General features: G+C 45.6%; 1 protein-coding gene across 5 annotated transcripts in view; it reads right to left on the reverse strand.

Annotated features, from left to right (window-relative positions):
• PIKFYVE (phosphoinositide kinase, FYVE-type zinc finger containing) overlaps positions 1–17827 on the reverse strand; it is a 153083-nt gene that overhangs the window by 96166 nt on the left and 39090 nt on the right. For all 5 annotated transcript variants that reach the window (XM_038766414.1, XM_038766413.1, XM_038766412.1 and 2 more), the window contains 2 exons: positions 16778–16867; positions 81–219 (listed from right to left, as the gene is read on the reverse strand). In XM_038766414.1, coding sequence (XP_038622342.1) covers positions 81–219; positions 16778–16867 — 229 coding nt within the window. The remainder of the gene's footprint in view (positions 1–80; positions 220–16777; positions 16868–17827) is intronic.

The raw sequence follows: 17827 nt of genomic DNA on the forward strand, positions 1-17827 counted from the left end.
TCCTTGAAGGGCAAAGGCAATGAAAGAATCCCCTCCCGCCACTCTAAACCACAAGAGAGCCACAGAAACACAGTGGGTACCAGAAGAATTTTGCGCTCATCTTCACTGCTCTCGGTTTTCACATATGTGCGACTGGCCTGGGGACTAACAGATGTTTCATACGAGGGGACCATGGGAGACCCAGACCGATCCAGGGACAGGTTAGTTATGCTGGCCGATCTGAAAATTACAGAACACAAAAGTGCAAGTCAATGCCCAATACATTATAATTTCATTAAATATGCATTTTAAAAAATACCTCTCAGTGTAGATTAACAAGAAGGCAATGAAATGATCTTCTGGTCAGATTTGATACTTAATTCCCACGTCGCTCTTGGTTGATACTGGATTTAATAGGTATGTCTCATATACATAGAAAGCAGCTCGTTGACTAGCTCATAGGTGGTTATTCAAAACTGAAACTGGGCTAGCTCAACATCTTAACTTCATATGGGAAAAGAATGAGTGATGAGGTGCAACTGAATAAGAAAAGTGGGGAGGCAGCCGGGTGTGGCCCCACCTCCCTCATCTTCCTCCAGTAAGTCTCCGGAATTCCCTACCCTTCTGCACACAGGGTTCCCAGTCGAGATCCAAGGTTTCCATTTACCATCAAAGGAAGAACACCAATATTCCTCATTTGAAAAACTAATTAAATCAGGGCCCAGTTACAAATTATAAAAGCTTCCTTTTGTGGTTTGTCTATGAATAAAGAGCTATATTTCAAATATTGTTATAAAGGTAACTACATTAAAAAATATGAAAAGTAATTTAAATCAACTGGCCTTCTAGGTTACTCTGATGGGTCAGGGATTCCAGATAATGGTTTTTGGTTTGGTTTTTTATTTTATTTAATTTCCCCAGACATCTGGATTTCTCCACATAGCTATGACTACTACCCATTATTCGTACCAATGCACTTTTGTTTTTATTATTCGGGTAATCGGGTGAAATTGGGTTTTTTGGGGGTGGGGGGGGAGGCGGAGGGCTTGAAATATCATGAAAATGAACACCAAAATATATTTTTAGGCCTCAAAATTCAGGTGATGAGAATAGAATTTGTTTAGTGTTACCGTGCCCAGCACTGTACTAAGGGCTACCGTAGATACAAAATAAAGACACAATCCCTCTCCCACATGGAGCTCACAGTCTAAGGGGGAGAGAGAACAGGTACTGAATCCCCATTTTCCATCTGACGAGACTGAGGCCTAGAGAAGTTAAAGTAGGGAAGTGGCAGAGTAAGAATTAGAACCCAGGTCCTCTACTTCCAACCTCTTTTTACTACACCATGCTGCTTCTCCTCTGTCAGTTTAGACCCTGATACAAAAAGCATCATCAGGAAGGTGAGACCCAACAAGCAATGGGGAAGGCTCGCCGCACTCTAGAACTCCGCCACCCCAGCAGTCGGAAAACAATCGTGGTCGCTGAAATCTAGGAAGAGCATAACAGACCTGCAGAAAGTTCAGAGAAAGACAACCAAGATGATCAGGAGGAAGAAGAGGATGAAAGATTAGAGAATTTCCAGGTCGTCTGAAAAGATTAGCAACCTTCAGGCGAGAAAGGCACAGGTTCAAAGTAGATAGCATCAAAGCCTACAAAATCATGAAGGTGGAGGACAGCCTGAACATGCAACAGTTAGAGAAGCAGCATGGCCTAGTGGACAGAGCATGGGCCCAGGAGCCAGAAGATGTGGGTTCTAATCCTGGCTCTGCAACTTACCTGCTGCGTGACCTTGGGCAAGTCACTTAACTTCTCTGTGCCACAGTTTCCTCATCCGCAAAATGGGGATTCAATACTTGTGCTTCCTCCTATTTAGAACATGAGCCCCATGGGGGACTTTCATTCATTCAATTGTATTTATTGAGCGCTTACTGTGTGCAGAGCACTGAGCACTTGGGAGAGCACAATATAACAAGTGTAGAGAGGGAGACAAACATTAATATAAATAAATTACAAATATGTACATAAGTGCTGTGGGGCTGGGATGGGGGGATGAATGAACGGAGGAAGGGTGACGCAGAAGGGAGAGGGAGAAGAGGAAAGGAGGGCTTAGTCAGGGAAGGCCTGTTGGAAGAGATGTGCCTTTTATAAGGCTTTGAAGGGGAAGAAAGTAAGGATCTGATTATCTTGTATCTACCCCAGGGCTTAGTAGAGTGCCTGGAACATAGAAAGCACTTAACAAATATCATATTTTCCCCCAAACCCACAATAAAGCTTGAGGGTGGTAAGTTCAAAACCAAGCGGAAAAAAGCAACCACAGTCTGGTCCAAGCAGGTGGTTAATGTGTAATTTGTTGGGGTAAATGATGGGAAGTTGTGCAAAAGGGACTGGATAAATTAATGGATGGGCACTGCATCAAGGGCAAGCTATTGATGTGGAGGAGGGAAACGTTAAGCAAGTTAGATTCATTCATTCATTCAATCGTATTGATTGAGCGCTCACTGTGTGCAGAGCACTGTACTAAGTGCTTGGGAAGTACAAGTCGGCAACATATAGAGACAGTCCCTACCCAACAGCGGGCTCACAGTCTAGAAGGGGGAGACAGACAACAAAACAAAACCTGCAGACAGGTGTCAAAATCATCAGAACAAACAGAATTAAAGCTGTATGCACATCATTAACAAAATAAATAGAAGAGTAAATATGTACAAGTAAAATAAATACAGTAATAAAACTGTACAAATATATACAAGTGCTGTGGGGAGGGGAAGGAGGTAGGGCAGGGGGGATGGGGAGGAGGAGAGGAAAAAGGGGGCTCAGTCTGGGAAGGCCTCCTGGAGGAGGTGAGCTCTCAGTAGGGCTTTGAAGGGAGGAAGAGAGCTAGCTTGGCAGATGTGTGGAGGGAGGGCATTCCAGGCCAGGGGAAGGACGGGAGCCGGGGGTCGACGGCGGGACGGGCGAGAACGAGGCACAGTGAGGACGTTAGCGGCAGAGGAGCGGAGGGTGCGGGCTGGGCTGTAGAAGGAGAGAAGGGAGGTGAGGTAGGAGGGGTTGAGGTGTTGGAGAGCCTTGAAGCCGAGAGTGAGGAGTTTTTGCTTGATTCCGTAGGTTGACAGGCAGCCACTGGAGATTTTTGAGGAGGGGAGTAACATGCCCAGAGTGCTTCTGCACAAAGATAATCCGGGCAGCAGAGTGAAGTATAGGATGAAATGGGGAGAGACAGGAGGATGGGAGATCAGAGAGGAGGCTGATGCAGTAATCCAGTCGGGATAGGATGAGAGATTGAACAGCAAGGTAGCGGTTTGGATGGAGAAGAAAGGGCGGATCTTGGCGATGTTGTTGAGGTGAGAACGGCAGGTTTTGGTGATCTTCCCCTAACCATGAAGGAGGGTAACAACCACCCTCTTCCTCCTGGTGTTCTGGGATGGTCCAGACTAGCCATGGTGCTGCACCTGATCTGATGAATCTGAAGGATGAAATGGTGGAATATCCTCAAAGGGAAAAACAAGGGGATACTCACACCACAACCCACTCCAGGAATCCTCTTTATGGAATGAAGAGCAGAGGGAGGAAATGAACAGGGGAACAGAACCGAAAAACAATGTGGGACACCAGAGTAAAAAAAGAGATCAGAAGAGCGAGTTCTACCCATTCAGGGGTCTAGGAAAATATGCCTTATGGGATTATCAAGAATGCAATTTGTTACCCTTCAGTGTTCACAAAACGTGCCCTTTTATGGGGTTAACATCCTAAGTGTTATCTGAATTATAGAACCTTATTTATTTATCTATTTATTCATTTATATTAATGTCTGCCTCCCCCTCTAGACTGTGAGCTCGTTGTGGGGAGGAGTGTGTCTGTTTGTTCTTATACTGTACTCTCCCAAGCGCTTAATACAATGCTTTGCACACAGTAAGCCCTCATTAAATACGATTGAATGAATGAATGACCCTTGATTGAGAGTTTCAAGCGATTGCTTGCATGGCCACGGAACAATCAATCAATCAATGGTATTTCCTGAGCGCTTCTTGTGTGAAGAGCACTGTACTAAGAGCTTGGGACAACACAATACAACAGAGTTGGTAGACACGTTTCCTGCCCAAAACAAGTTAACAAGCACAGCTCTTCTTTCATCTGGTATGCCAAAAGCAACTCAACCAGTTCATCTGTAGTATTTACTGAACCCTTAATAATATGCAGAGCTCTGTACTTCACCCCTGGGAAAGAACAGGAGGAGAAAGGCACAAATCCTGCCCTCGAGGATTTTACTATCCAACAGGGGAGATGGATAAAGAATAATTTACAAAAAAAGAAGTTTTCTACATAGAGTATACAAATCGATGTGTATAATAATGCAGTTAGGGACGGTGAGTGGCAAAGCGCTAAGGTGCCTCCAAGGTGCTGAGATGACACTGGAGAAGAAGTGACCTAGGGAGAAGAAAAATGAACCATGGAAAGCCTCCTTGAGGAGGTGGGTTTGCAGGAGGGTGCTGAAGATGGGGAGAGCTATGGCCTGGCAGAGTTCAAGAGGGAGGGAGTTCCAGGCAGGGGGGAAGGGAGTGAGTCAAAAACAAAGCACAGTGAAGTGAGCTTGTAGAGAATGGAGAATGCAAGCAAGAGTGCAGCAGAAAAAGAGAATGGATGGATGAGAGAGAGGAGATGTTGGCATACCTTAAAGACAATGGTCAGGAGTTTCTGCCTGATGCCGAGGTGAATGGGTAACCATTGGAGGTTTTTAAGAAGTGGAGAGATGGCTATAGGTGACTTTTTAGAAAGATGTTCCAAGCAGCGGCGTGAAGTATACAAAGGAGAGGAGAGAGACTGGAATAAGGGAGACCAGTGAGAAGGCTAGGGCAGTGTTGGGCTGGGCTCAGACAAGCATCTTGATGAGCATGGTAGCCCTTTAGTTGGAGAGGAAAGGATGGGTCCAGAAAATGTTGGGGAAAAAAAATCAAAAGGATTTAGCAATAAACTTCCTAGCTATGAGAGCTAAAAGATAACACAAGGCCCTCCCTGTGGGACTTGGATAGGGAGAGGATGGTGATATTGTCAACTGTGATGTGTTAAGTGAAGTTAAGTGAAGGAGAAGATGAGGAAAGCACTTATTGCTTTCGTATCAGCATCGTATTCTGATACGATGAAGAGCTTGCTGCACGTTCACCAACGCAGGATTGCAAAATCATATTTTCTCCAAAGCAGCTGGATAAGGAGGAAGATGAGGAGGTGTATTTTTTAATGATTTTTAAAATGAATTTTAATGAATTTATCACTAAAAACAAGATGGTTGTTCATCTCCCTCTGCATCAAGCAGCCTCCTTATCACTGGCTTTAAGGTTCTCCACCAGTTTTCTCCACTTGACTCCAACAAGCCTTTCACAACTAATTATTAACACCCCAATTTTTCCCAGCCCTTCAGTCCCTCCTGCATGGATGTATTTATGTTATGTCTCCATCCTCCATCCTCTACACTTGTGTAGCTATGCATGTTCAATATTTCTACATCTGTCTCCCCAGTTGGTGTAAGCTCCTTGTGGAGGGCAGGGAGTCATCCTGAGCTTCTGTTTTATCTCCAAAGTGCTTAATACAATAAATATCCTGCACTCAGTCTACCATTTAAAAAAAACAAAAAAAACAAATGAACGAAAAACTTATTTCCCTTTCTTGGGCATCCATTTTCTTTCTGTGTCCACAATGTCCTGTTGGTAGAAACCTTGCTCAGTAGTAGACTGTTGTAATCCTGACTTTAAATAACTTTTCATTTTAGTCTGTCAAAAAAAAGATGTAAAGTCTTAGCCTAAAAAGATATGCTCACCAATGATTTTTCACCTTTGATAAATTCAAAGGGAAAAATATATTAAAGCCGATTACTAGCCCCTTAAAGGTACTGATGTCAAATCCTGTTTCTGGTTCTTCTAAACCAATTCTCAGGTCCACCCTTCCTAAAACTATAAGGCCCTTCAGCCCATGGGTATCTACCCTCCGTTTCTCACTGTGTGTGGCAGAGGCCGGTTTTCCAGCTGATTGGAGAAAAATGATTTTCAATCCTGAGTCAGTAAGCCTGCAGCTAGCTCTTCATCGTACACTGAAAATTCCCCCACAACTGCATGAGCAAACGGCTCACTGGGCTTCTAATAAGGTATTTGTAAACTGCTTGCTTTTGTAGCTACTCTTTTCAACTTTTTCCTAACTAAACTTCATTCACTCAATTATATTTATTGAGCACTTACTGTGTGCAGAGCACTATACTAAGTGCTTAGAAAGTACAAATCGAAACTTCACATTTCTCCCATGGTTCCCTTTCTTAAAGGTGTCTCTCCCACTAAATTCTAAGCTCCTTGAGGGCAAGGATCATGCCTACTTACTCTACTGTACTCTCCCAGGTGATTAGCATATTGCTGTGCTTGCAGTGCTCTCAATAAATACCACTGATTAACTTATTGATATATTACACTTGGATTCCTTTTTTTCCCTAATAACAACAATGATGGCATTTGTTTAGCGCTTACTACGTGCCAGGCACTGTTCTAAACGCTGCAGTAGATACAAGGTTCTCAGGTGGGACTCATGGTCTTAATCCCCATTTTACAGATGAGGTAACAGCCAGAGAGAAGTTAAGTGACTTGCCCAAAGTCACACAGCTGGTAAGTGGATGAGCTGGGATCTGAACCCATGACATCTGACTCTCAAGCCCGTGCTCTTTCCACTAAGCCACACTGCCTCACATGCTGCTCCCTAGAGAGGATATTAATGAACTTCAGGTGTGAACACTAGTGCATTTTGCTTGTCTCACACATACAGTACTTTGTGTCCGATATCCGGTTCACTTCTCAGAATTAAATACAGCATATTATCTTTCCTTGTGGGCACCAAAACATACTCGCTTTCCTGGCCCAAAGCCTTTACCTCCACTCAATCAATCAATCAATCAATCCTTTTCCAAAAGAGTTATTTGGCCATTGTGAGTGAGGATGAATTCTCCTACTATTACTGCCCACCCTGCTTTTGCTGCTTCACTAAATATTTCCATGTCGCTTTCCTCAGAGCTCTGAAACAGGAAGTTGGGAATTTTTACAGCAAGGGATTCCAAGGTATTCCTCTAGCATGGATAGCGTTGCTTACACTATCCCACTCGGGGCATTCAAATATCATTTGGGCTATTTTTATTTCTGCAGATGAGAATATCAGCCCCAGTTTCCCCATCGGAAATGCCCACAAATATCTTACCATGTATCTCTGTTCTTTTTAACTACAAAAGGGCAAGAATTTGATGAAGAGATTAGCCCTCAGATGGGCCAATGCGTGGCTCAGTAGAAAGAGCACAGGCTTTGGAGTCGGAGGTCATGGGTTTGAATCCCGGCTCTGCCACTTGTTAGCCGTGGGACCTTGGGCAAGCCACTTAACTTCTCTGTGCCTCAGTTACCTCATCTGTAAAATCGGCTTAAGACTGTGAGCGCCACGTGAGACCTGATCACCTTGTATCCCCCCCAGCGCTTAGAACAGTGCTTTGCACATAGTAAGTGCTTAACGAATACCATAATCATCATCAAATGAATACTGAAGCTCAAACTGTGTGAGATGATTAGTGAAATAAAGCCTTGAAGGAGGTCAGTGGTCCCATATCCAAATTGGCAAATTCTACGCGGCTGAGTACCCTGAGCAGGACTGAGCTCCATTTTGCTGTTTCTTGAACAGAGTAGGTAGTTGCCTCAGTGAAAGAATGGCGTTAACATTCATTCATTCAATTATACTTATTAGCTCTTACTGTGTGCAGAGCACTGTACTAAGCACTGGGGAGAGTACAATACAACAATAAAGAGTCACATTCCCTGCCAACAACAAGCTCACAGCCTGGAGTCGGGGAGACAGACATCAATACAAATAAATAAAATTACAGATACGTACACAAGGGCTCTGGGGCTGGGAGGGGGGAAGAGCAAAGGGATAAATAAAAATATAGGTATTTACATAAGTGCTTTGGGACTGGGACGGGGAAAACAAAGGGAGCAAATCAGGGCGACATAGAAGGGAGTGGGAGATGAGGGAAAAGTGGGGCTTTAGTCAGGGAAGGCCTCTTGGTGGAGCTGTGCCTTCAATACCTCTTTGAAACACGGGAGAGTGGTTGTCTGTCGATTAGAGGAGGAAGGGTGTTCCAGAACAGAAGCAGAACATGCTCTAGGGGTTGGAGGTGAGACAGGAGAGATCAAAGCACAGTGAGAAGGTTAGAAATAAAGGAGCAAAGTGTGTGGGCTGGGTTGTAGAAGGAGAGAAACAAGGTGAAATAGATGAAGTGCTTAAAGGACAACGGAGAGGAGTTTTTGTTTGATACAGAGGTGGATGGACAACCACTGGAGTTTTATGAGGAGTGGGGAAACATGTCCTGAAATACTTTTGTACAAAAATGATCCTGGCAGCAGAGTGAAGTATGGACTGGAGTGGGGAAAGACAGGAGGCTGAAGATCAGCAAAGAGACTGATCCAGGCAGGAAACGATTAGTGATTGTATTAACGTGGGAGCAGTATGAATGGAGAGGAAAAGATGGATTTTAGTGATGTTGTGAAGGTGGGTCTGACAGGATTTGGTGATGGATCGAATATGAGGGTTGAATGAGAGGAGTCAAGGATAACACCAAGGTTACTGGCTTAGGAGATAGGAAGGATGGTGGTGCCATCTACAGTGATAGGAAAGTCAGGGGGACGACAAGGAGTGGGTGGAAGGATAAGGAGCACTGTTTTGGACATGTTAAAGTTTTAGGTGACAGGAGGACATCCAAGTAGAGATGTCTTGAAGGCAAAAGGAAATGTGTGACCACAGAGAGGGAGAGAGATCAGGGTTGGAGATGTGTCATCTGCATAGAGGTGGTAGTTGAAGCCATGAGAGCAAATGAGTTCTCCAATGGACTGGGTGTAGGTGGAAAATAGAAGGGAACCCCGAACTGAACTTTGAGGGACCCCCACAGTTAGGAGGTTAGCCCACAAATGAGACTGAAAATGAATGTCCAGCGAGATAAGAGGAGAACCAGGAGAGGACAATGTCAGTGAAGCCAAGGTTGGATAACGTTTCCAGGAGAAGGGGGTGACGGACTGTGTCTCTAAGGCAGCTGAGAGTTTGAGGAGGATTAGGATGGAGTAGAGTAGATTTGGCAAGAAGGAGATCATTGGTGACCTGTGAGAGGGCAGTTTCTTTGGAGTGAAGGGAACAGAAGCCAGATTGGAAGGGGTCAAGGAGAGAATTGGAGGAGAGGAATTTGAGACAGTGGGTGTAAACAACTCGCTCTAGGAGTTTGGAGAGGAATGGTAGGAGGGAGATGGGGCAATAACTGGAGGGAGCTGCGGGGTCAAGGGAGGTTTTTTTTTAAGATGGGGAGGTCTGAGTATGTTTAAAAGCAGTGGGGAAGAAGCCATTGGAGAGTGAACAGTTGAAGATAGCTGTTAGGGAGAGGGTAAGATTTTTGAAAAGGTGCTAAGGAATGGGGTCAGATGTGCAGGTGGAGAGGGTGGATTTTGAGAGGAGGAAGGAGATCTCCTCTAGATATACTGTTGGGCAGGATGGTAGAGTTGAAAAGGGGGCTAGAAGGGGGAGGGACTGAGTAGAGGCAGGGGGGATTTTAGGGAGCTCACACCTGATAGTGTCAATTTTCTTAATATAGTAGGTGACCAGGTCACCGGGGCTAGGGATGGGGGAGATGGGGAGACAAGGGGCCTGAAGAGTGAGTTAGATGTCTGGAACAACTGGCGAGGACAGTGGATATGGGTGTCAATAAGGTTGGAGAAATAATTTTGCCAGGCAGAGGAGAGGGCAGAGTTAAACTATGCAAGGATAAACTTCAGGTGGACAAAGCCAGCCTGCTATTTATATTTCCGCCGGCAACATTGCGGCTAAAGAGCAAAAGAGAAGGAGGAGGACTGTGCAGATCCAGGGCTGCGGGTTAGTGGTATGATATCGACTGAGGGACAGGGCAGCGAGTGAGCTGAGTTCAGTTGAGAGGGTGGTATTGAGAGTATCAATTTGGTCAACAAGTGAAGGTAGTTTGGTTATGGAGGCTAAGTGGGCATGATGAGTTGAGAAAATTGGATGGGGTCAAAATATCGGAGGTCTTTGTGGGTGAATAATACAGATTTATGGAGAGGTGTGTGGGAGAGGAGGCAAGTGAGGAGTTTGCTTTGTACATAGTAAGCGCTTAATAAATGCCATCATTATTATTATTATTATTAGATAGAAGGATTTCAGAGTTGGTGAGGGTAGAGACTGTTCAGTGGTTAGAGGTGATGGGATGGAATGTGTGTCCAAGTTGGTGAGTGGGAGAGGTGGGGTGGAGCAGGAGGTCAGCTGAGTTAAGGAGGGATAGAAGGAAGAATAAATACTAGAAGTATGGTTTAAGTGAAATAGTTTGATTTATTCTTCCACAAAGTGGTAATGTTTAAAAAACTGAATAGAAGAATACAAGAAATGCAATTAGTGGTTCAGGTGAATGGTACATCCAGATGAGTTGGGGCAGCAGGAGGCCTACAGTAACCACATAATGATATCTGTCTGAACACCCATCCCCACCACAATTGACATCACTAACCTTCCACCTAGAAACCTAGTAGGGACCACTTTGTTTTCTTTAGCATATCTGTTCAGCATTTACTATGTGCCAAGCACTGTTCTAAGCACTGGGGTGGATGCACATTATTCAGGCCAGACACAGTTCCTGTCCCCAAAGGGGCTCACCGTCTAAGTAGGAGGAAGAACAGGTAATGAATGCCAATTTTACAGGTGCTGAAGCTGAGGCACAAAGAAGTGAAGTGATTTGTTCAGGGTAAATCTATCTCCACTAGGCCATGTTGCTTCCCTTAATAATAATATTAATAATAATGGTATTTGTTAAACCAAGCACTGTTCTAAGTCCTGGGGTAGATACAGGGTAATCAGGTTGTCCCACGTGGGGCTCAGTCTTAATCCATTTTACAGATGAGGTAACTGAGGCACAGAGAAGTTAAGTGACTTGCCCAAAGTTACACAGTTGACAAGTGGCAGAGCCAGGGTTAGAACCTATGATCTCTGACTTCCAAGCCTGTGCTCTTTCCACTAAGCCACGCTGCTTCTCCCTTGCTTATGAATCTATCCAAACCCTTCTTAAACCTCCTGATACTTTCTGCCTGGACAATTTTTCTTGTGGGAATGAATTTGATCTGCCTACTCCTCACTAGGTGAATTAGTGTTTCCTTTTGTGTGTTTGAACCTACCACCTTCAAGCTGCAATGGGCTGGGCCTCACCTTAATATGAGGGGAGTTGCAGTGCAACAATTCTGTCTTCACCACGTTTCTATTTCACAATTTTGTAGATTTTAATCATTATACTCTCCAATTTATCGTGTGATTACCAGTTCCACTGGTGCTCAAGCTTACAGAGAGGAGGAGGAAGGCCAGGACTGTGGTGCTCTCCCTGAAGGAAATGTAAAGATTTAGCCAAACCCAACAGAGAAGAAGTTTGGGAAGGAAGCAGTGGGACCAGGTTGGGGTAATCAATCCTTGTGTGCTTACTGTGTGCAGAGCAGTGCACTAAGTGCTTCAGAGAGCATAATACAACAGAGTTGGTAAACACATTCCCTGCCCACAAAGAGCTCACTGTCTAGAGGGAGAGACAGACACGAATACAAATAAACAAATTATGGATATGCACATAAGTGCTGTGGGGCTGAGGGAGGAATGAATAAAAGGATCAAATCAGGGCAGTGCAGAAGGGAGTGGAAAGAGAGGAAATGAGGGCTTAGTCAGGGAAGGCCTCTTGGAGGAGATGTGCCTTCAATAAGGCTTTGAAGGTGGGGGAGAATGATATGAACAGGGACAGTGTTTCAGGCCAGAGGCAGGATGTGGGCAAGAGGCTGACAGCAAGTTAGATGAGATCAAGGTACAGTGAGTAGGTTGGCCTTAGAAGAGTGAAGTGTGTGGGTAGGATTATAATATGAGACCAGTGAGGTGAGGTAGGAGGGGACACGGTGATTGAGTGCTTTAAAGCTGATGGTAAGGAGTTTCTGTTTGATGTGGAGGTGAATGGGCAACCACTGGAGTATCTTGAGGAGTAGGGAAATGTGAACTGAATGTTTCTGTAGAAAAATGATCCGGGCAGAAGACTGAAGTATGGAGTAGAGTGGGAAGAGACAAGTAGCAGGGAGTTCAGCAAGGAGGCTGATATACTAATCAAGACTTCTTCTAGACTGTGAGCCTGTTGTTGGGTAGGGACTGTCTCTATATATTGCCAACTTGCACTTCCCAAGAGCTCAGTACAGTGCTCTGCACACAGTAAGTGCTCAATAAATACGATAATGAATAAATGAATGAAAGACGAGGCAGGGTAAGAGCTTATATTCATGTGGTAGCAGTTTGGATGGAGAGGAAAGGGTAGATTTTGGCAATGTTGTGAAGACTAAACTGAAAGGAGTCAGTGATAGACTGAATATATGGGTTGAATGGGAGAGGAGTCAAGGATAATGCTAAGGTTACAGGCTTGCGAGACAAGAAGGATGGTGATGCTGTCTACAGTGATGGGAAAGTCAGTGGGAAGATAGGGTTTGGGTGGGAAGATAAGGAGTTCTGCTTGGACATGTTAAAGTTTGAGGTGACAAGGAAGAGTTTACTTAGGGTAGAGGAGACATGGGCATGTTTGAAGGCAGTGGGGAAGGCCACTGGAGAGCAAACAGTTGAAGATGGCAGTCAAAAAGGGGAACAAGAGAGGAGGGCAAGTGTTTTCATAAGGTGCGAAGGAATGGGGTGAGATACACAGGTGGAGGGGGTGGATTTTGAGAGAACATTGCAGAATTCCTTGGGGTACTGCTGGGAAAGATGGGAGAGTAGAAGAAGGGACAGGAGAAGGGAGGAGCTGGAGACCAGAAGGGGAGATTTTAGGGAGATCACACCTGATAGTTTCAATTTTCTCAATAAAGTAGTTGGCCAGGTCGCTAGGGGCAAGAGATGGGAGAGGCAGGAGGACAGGGGTTTGAGGAGGGAGTTAACTGTCTGGAACAACTTTGGAGGGCATGGGCATGGGTGTCAATAAGGATGGAGAAATAATTTTGCTGGGCAGAGGAGAGGGCAGAGTTAAAGCATGCAAGGATAAGTGGATATCTGGATTTCCACCAGCAGCGCTCTGCGGCTCATGAAAAGGAGCAAAGGAAATGGACTGTGGAAGTGATCCAGGGCTGCGGGTTAGTGGGACTAGATCAACAAAGGGGTAGGGGAGCAAGTGAGTTTAGTTCTGTAGAAGAAGTGGTATTGAGGGCGTTAATATGGTCATCGAGGAAATGTAGTTTGAAATAGTTTGAAATCCTGGCTCCACCACACGTCTGCTGTGTGACCATGGGCAAGTTACTTCACTTCTCTGTACCTCAGTTACCTCATCTGTAAAATGGGGATAAGAGTGTGAGCCACATGGGGGACCGGGACTGTGTCTGACCTGATTACCTTGTATCTACCCCAATGCTTGGCACATAGTAAGGGCTTAACAACTACCATCATCAGTATTATTATTATTATTATTATTATTACGGTAAATGGGGCGTGACAACTTGAGGAAACTGCATGTCGTCTCTGTGGGGGACCAGTACAGATTTGCTGGGAAGAGCAGTGGCAGGTGAAGAAGTTGTAATCAAATAAAATTTTGACGTTAGTAGAGATTACACGGTGACTTGTAATCACCGTAAGGTGGGGCCTTGGGAGGGGAAAACTGTTAGTAGAATCTGGAGTGGGTGATAGAGAAGGACAGTATCGGCTTTGAAGGAAGGGAAAGAAAAGGATGGGGGAGGTGGAATGGTGCGAAAGCAGCATTGGGGAGAGAGAAGGATGCCAACTCCTCCCTCTTTCCCAGGGAGTCCAGGGGAGGGGGTGAAGTTGAGACCTCTACAGAGGGTGGCAGGGGAGACCATATCAGCTGGGGAGAGCCAGGCTTCAGTGATAGGAAGGCGGTAAAGTGACTGGGTTAGGAACAGGATGAGAATAAAGAGAAGAAAATGAGCCTTGGTCATCTTGAGGCAAGAGGTAGCAAGCTGTGAACCTTGGAAAACAGGACACAGGGAGAGGTCATGCTGTGGACCCTGGATGGACAAAGGGAAGGACTGGAGAGGATTCCTGGAGGTTCGGGTTCCAGGGACTAGAGTTCTGGAAAGGCGAGGCTCGTCTCTCTGAAGGAGAGAACAATGTGACCCTGGGAAGTTCAGAGGGTCCTGGCAGGGGGGCAATAGCAGATCAAGACAAAGGTGGCTTGAACTGGATTTGTTTTCACTTGTTACCTTGTCAAGAACTTAAGTATCGTTAAAATCTCAGATACTGGCGTCTGCCTGTGGTGGGGGCTTGGGGAGCAGCTCTGGGAGCCAGGGAGGCAAACGTGTGGGAAGGAGTACTTTGTCCCTGGGCTTCCTGCAGCCAGTCCCAAGAGGGAGGTGGTAGGCAAGCCCCCGATGCCCTCTATGCCTTCAGGGAGACGCCAGGGCTTCAGTCGTAGAGCGATGGCAGCGTTACGAGTGCAGGGTTTTAGGGAGCTGTGAGGATGCCCCCCCAAACCTGTTAGAATAGGAGAACTGAAGGGTTTCAGGACCCAGCAGAGGATGCCTGAGGACCAGGAGCTCCTAAAGTAACCCTGGCAGCTCTCTCTGCCTATATTTGGGGCTGAGAACCCCCGATAACGTTCAACGCTATCTTTAATTTATTTGAATGTTGTTCCTTATGGGCAGGAAGCGGTCCTACTACTATTACTAATAATAGTAATAATAATAATAATAATGGTATTTGTTAAGCGCTTACTAAGTGCCAGGCAGTGCACTAAGCGCTGGGGTAGATAATCAGGTTAAACCCAGTCCCTGACCCACATAGGGCTCACAGTCTTGTAGAAGCAGCGAAGCAGCGTGGCTCAGTGGAAAGAGCCCTGACTTTGGAATCAGAGGTCATGGGTTCAAATCTCGGCTCTGCCAATTGCCAGCTGTGTGACTTTGGGCGAGTCACTTAACTTCTCTGTGCCTCAGTTACCTCATCTGTAAAATGGGGATTAAGACTATGCGCCCCCCATGGGACAATCTGATCACCTTGTAACCTCCCCAGTGCTTAGAACAGTGCTTTGCACATAGTAAGCACTTAATAAATGCTATAATTATTATTATTATTATGGGCTTGGGAGTCAGAAGACCTTGGGTTCCAATCCCGACTGCTGTATGACCATGGACAAGTCACTTCACTTCTCTGTGCCTCCGCTACCTCATCTGTAAAATGGGGATTGAGACTTGGAGCCACAGATTGGACGGGGACTTGCTTGTATCCAACCCAGCACTTAGTACAGTGCCTGACAATATTAAGTGCTTAACAAATACCATTATTGTTATTAATAATAATAATAATCCCCATTTTGCCGATGAGGTAACAGGCACAGAGAAGTTAAGTGACTTACCCAAGGTCATACAGCAGACAAGTGGTGGAATTGGGATTAGAACCCAGGTCCTTCGGACTCCCGGGCCCCATGTTCTATCCACTATGCCTCGCTGCTTCTATATTGTACTCATTCAAGTGCTTAGTACAGTGCTTTGCACACAGTCAGCACTCAATGAATAGCACTGATTCATTGGTCTACATCCTTCTAGGTTAAAGAGTTCTAACGCATTTGCTCTGTCCTCCTAACGAAGCTTCTCCATTCCTCTGATCATCTCAGTTGCCCTTCTCTACTTTCTCCAGCAACTACAATGGAGGAACCAGAACTCCCATATTCCAGGTCAGAAATGTCACCTTTGGATTTCCTCCATAGGCCCTTCCTGATGATACCTGGCATTCTGCCAGTCCTTTGGTCTATAGATTCAAGTTGGACTAAAGATCACAAAGAAGACAGTCAACGATGACTCAGAGATTTCTCTTCTGATTCACGACTGGCAGCTCCATGCCCATCATCATGTAGTTGTAATTTAGTTGATTTTTCCCTGGGTGCACTGCTGGGCACTTGCTCACATCAAAGCTCACGTGCCATTTTTCAACTCTCTACGGTTTTACAGCAGTCTCTCTCCATCTACATGGTATTTCACTACCCAGAAGACCCAACTTTAATGTTTCACTGCCCACTCCTTGTTCCAGATTCTTTTTGAAGATCTTAAACAAAACACTTCTCTGTGTTATTATTATTAATAATAATAATAATAATAACAACAGAAATAATAGTGGTATTTGTTAAGCACTTATTATGTGCCAGGCACTGTACTAAGCACTGGGGTGAATACAAGCAAATCAGGTTGGACACAGTCCCTGTCCCACGTGGGGCTCTCATTCTCAACCCCCTTTTTACAGGAGAGATAACTGAGGCACAGAGAAGTGAAGTGACTTGCCCAAGGTCACACATCAGACAAGTGGCGGAGCCACAATTAGAACCCACGACCTTCTGAATCCCAGGCCTATGCTCCTATCCACTACGCCACGAAAAATGGCCTTTGTTTTCAATCTTTGGACCAGTTTTCTCTTCGTAACAGAATGGTTTCCTTCCAACTCATAATTACACAGTTAAAACTGTGAAGCGGAGGGTGGGGAGAGGATTCAAACTGCCTGAGAAAAATTTAAAAAGAAAAGAAATTGCCTGGCCAAGGTAGAAGAGATTGAATTCTTCTGGGCCGTGCAATCAATAGATTCAAAAATAGCTTTACCTAAAGAACAGGCTCCCTACCCAACACACTACTGAAGCAGTCACTTCAAACTAGCCCGAGCACATGGGATGGACCAACAGTGTCTTACCCTTACTGATTTGAAGAGAAACCTCCAACAACAGATATGCTCTGGGGAGATATCATTTAGAAGGTACCTGTTCCGAGCAGGAGATTTTCCAGCATCCTCTTGAACAGATATAAGCCGTGATGACAGAGTGGTGCCTGAAGAATCTGGGTGAATCAAACTGGAATGAAAAAACAAGAAGGGATGTCAACCATTGAAAGAAAACAAGACCAGTGAAACCAGTGATAAAGGCTTTGTCAAAACTGTTAGGCCTATGAAACAGCATTCCCTTCCCCAGATGTTTCTAGTGTTTTCCGTGGGAACCTGGCAGAGCACCAGTGTGGGTACAGCAGTCCTGCCTCTCAGCTCCCTTCAGGCTCTGGAAGCCAAGTCCTAAAGTACGCCGTTAGCTTTTTCGAATGCCCGTCCCACTGGCCAGAAGCTGAAACAATGACAGGACTCCAGGCCATGACTCACTCTTGTTTTAGGCCTCAGTAGAAAACAGGTGCTTGGGAGCCCACCCAGCCCCAGCCCCAAGGTGTAAATAGGCATTCTAGACCCCGCCTGGCTTTCTCCCCTCTTTACCCTGTGAGAGACAGAGAAGAAGAGCAGCACGGTTTAGTGGAAAGAGTAAAGGTCTGGGGGCACTGTGACAGGCACAGAGCAATTTATTGGGTGGGAATTTGATACTGCATACTGAAGTAGAAGACACAGTCCCCGCCGTCAAGAGGCTTACAATCTAACGGGATTTACAGTCCAATGGGATTGGACAGAGCTTTGTTCTGAACACAAGAGTCAACATGCCTCATGACGACTTCATCACGGCCCTGTGCTTCCGCCTTGCGGACGCCCAGGGAGCCCCCATACTGGTGACGGCCGGCAGAGAGGGACGCTTCAAAGTCTGGGTCTTCGCAGTGGAGTCGGACGCAGGCAAGCAGTCCGCGGCCTGGACCTGTGACCTTGTGGGCAGCTACCACATCTACCAGGCGACCACCTGCTGCTTCAGTGAGGACAGCTCCCTGCTTGCGGTGGCCTTCCAGGAGATCGTCACTCTGTGGGACTCGGACATCTGGGACCTCCGCTGGACCTTCTGCCCCACCCCCACCCCCTGGACTTCATCAGGAGCCTGTGCTTTAGATGA

Source organism: Tachyglossus aculeatus, chromosome 25 (assembly GCF_015852505.1).
Source record: "Tachyglossus aculeatus isolate mTacAcu1 chromosome 25, mTacAcu1.pri, whole genome shotgun sequence".
Lineage (NCBI taxonomy): Eukaryota > Metazoa > Chordata > Mammalia > Monotremata > Tachyglossidae > Tachyglossus > Tachyglossus aculeatus.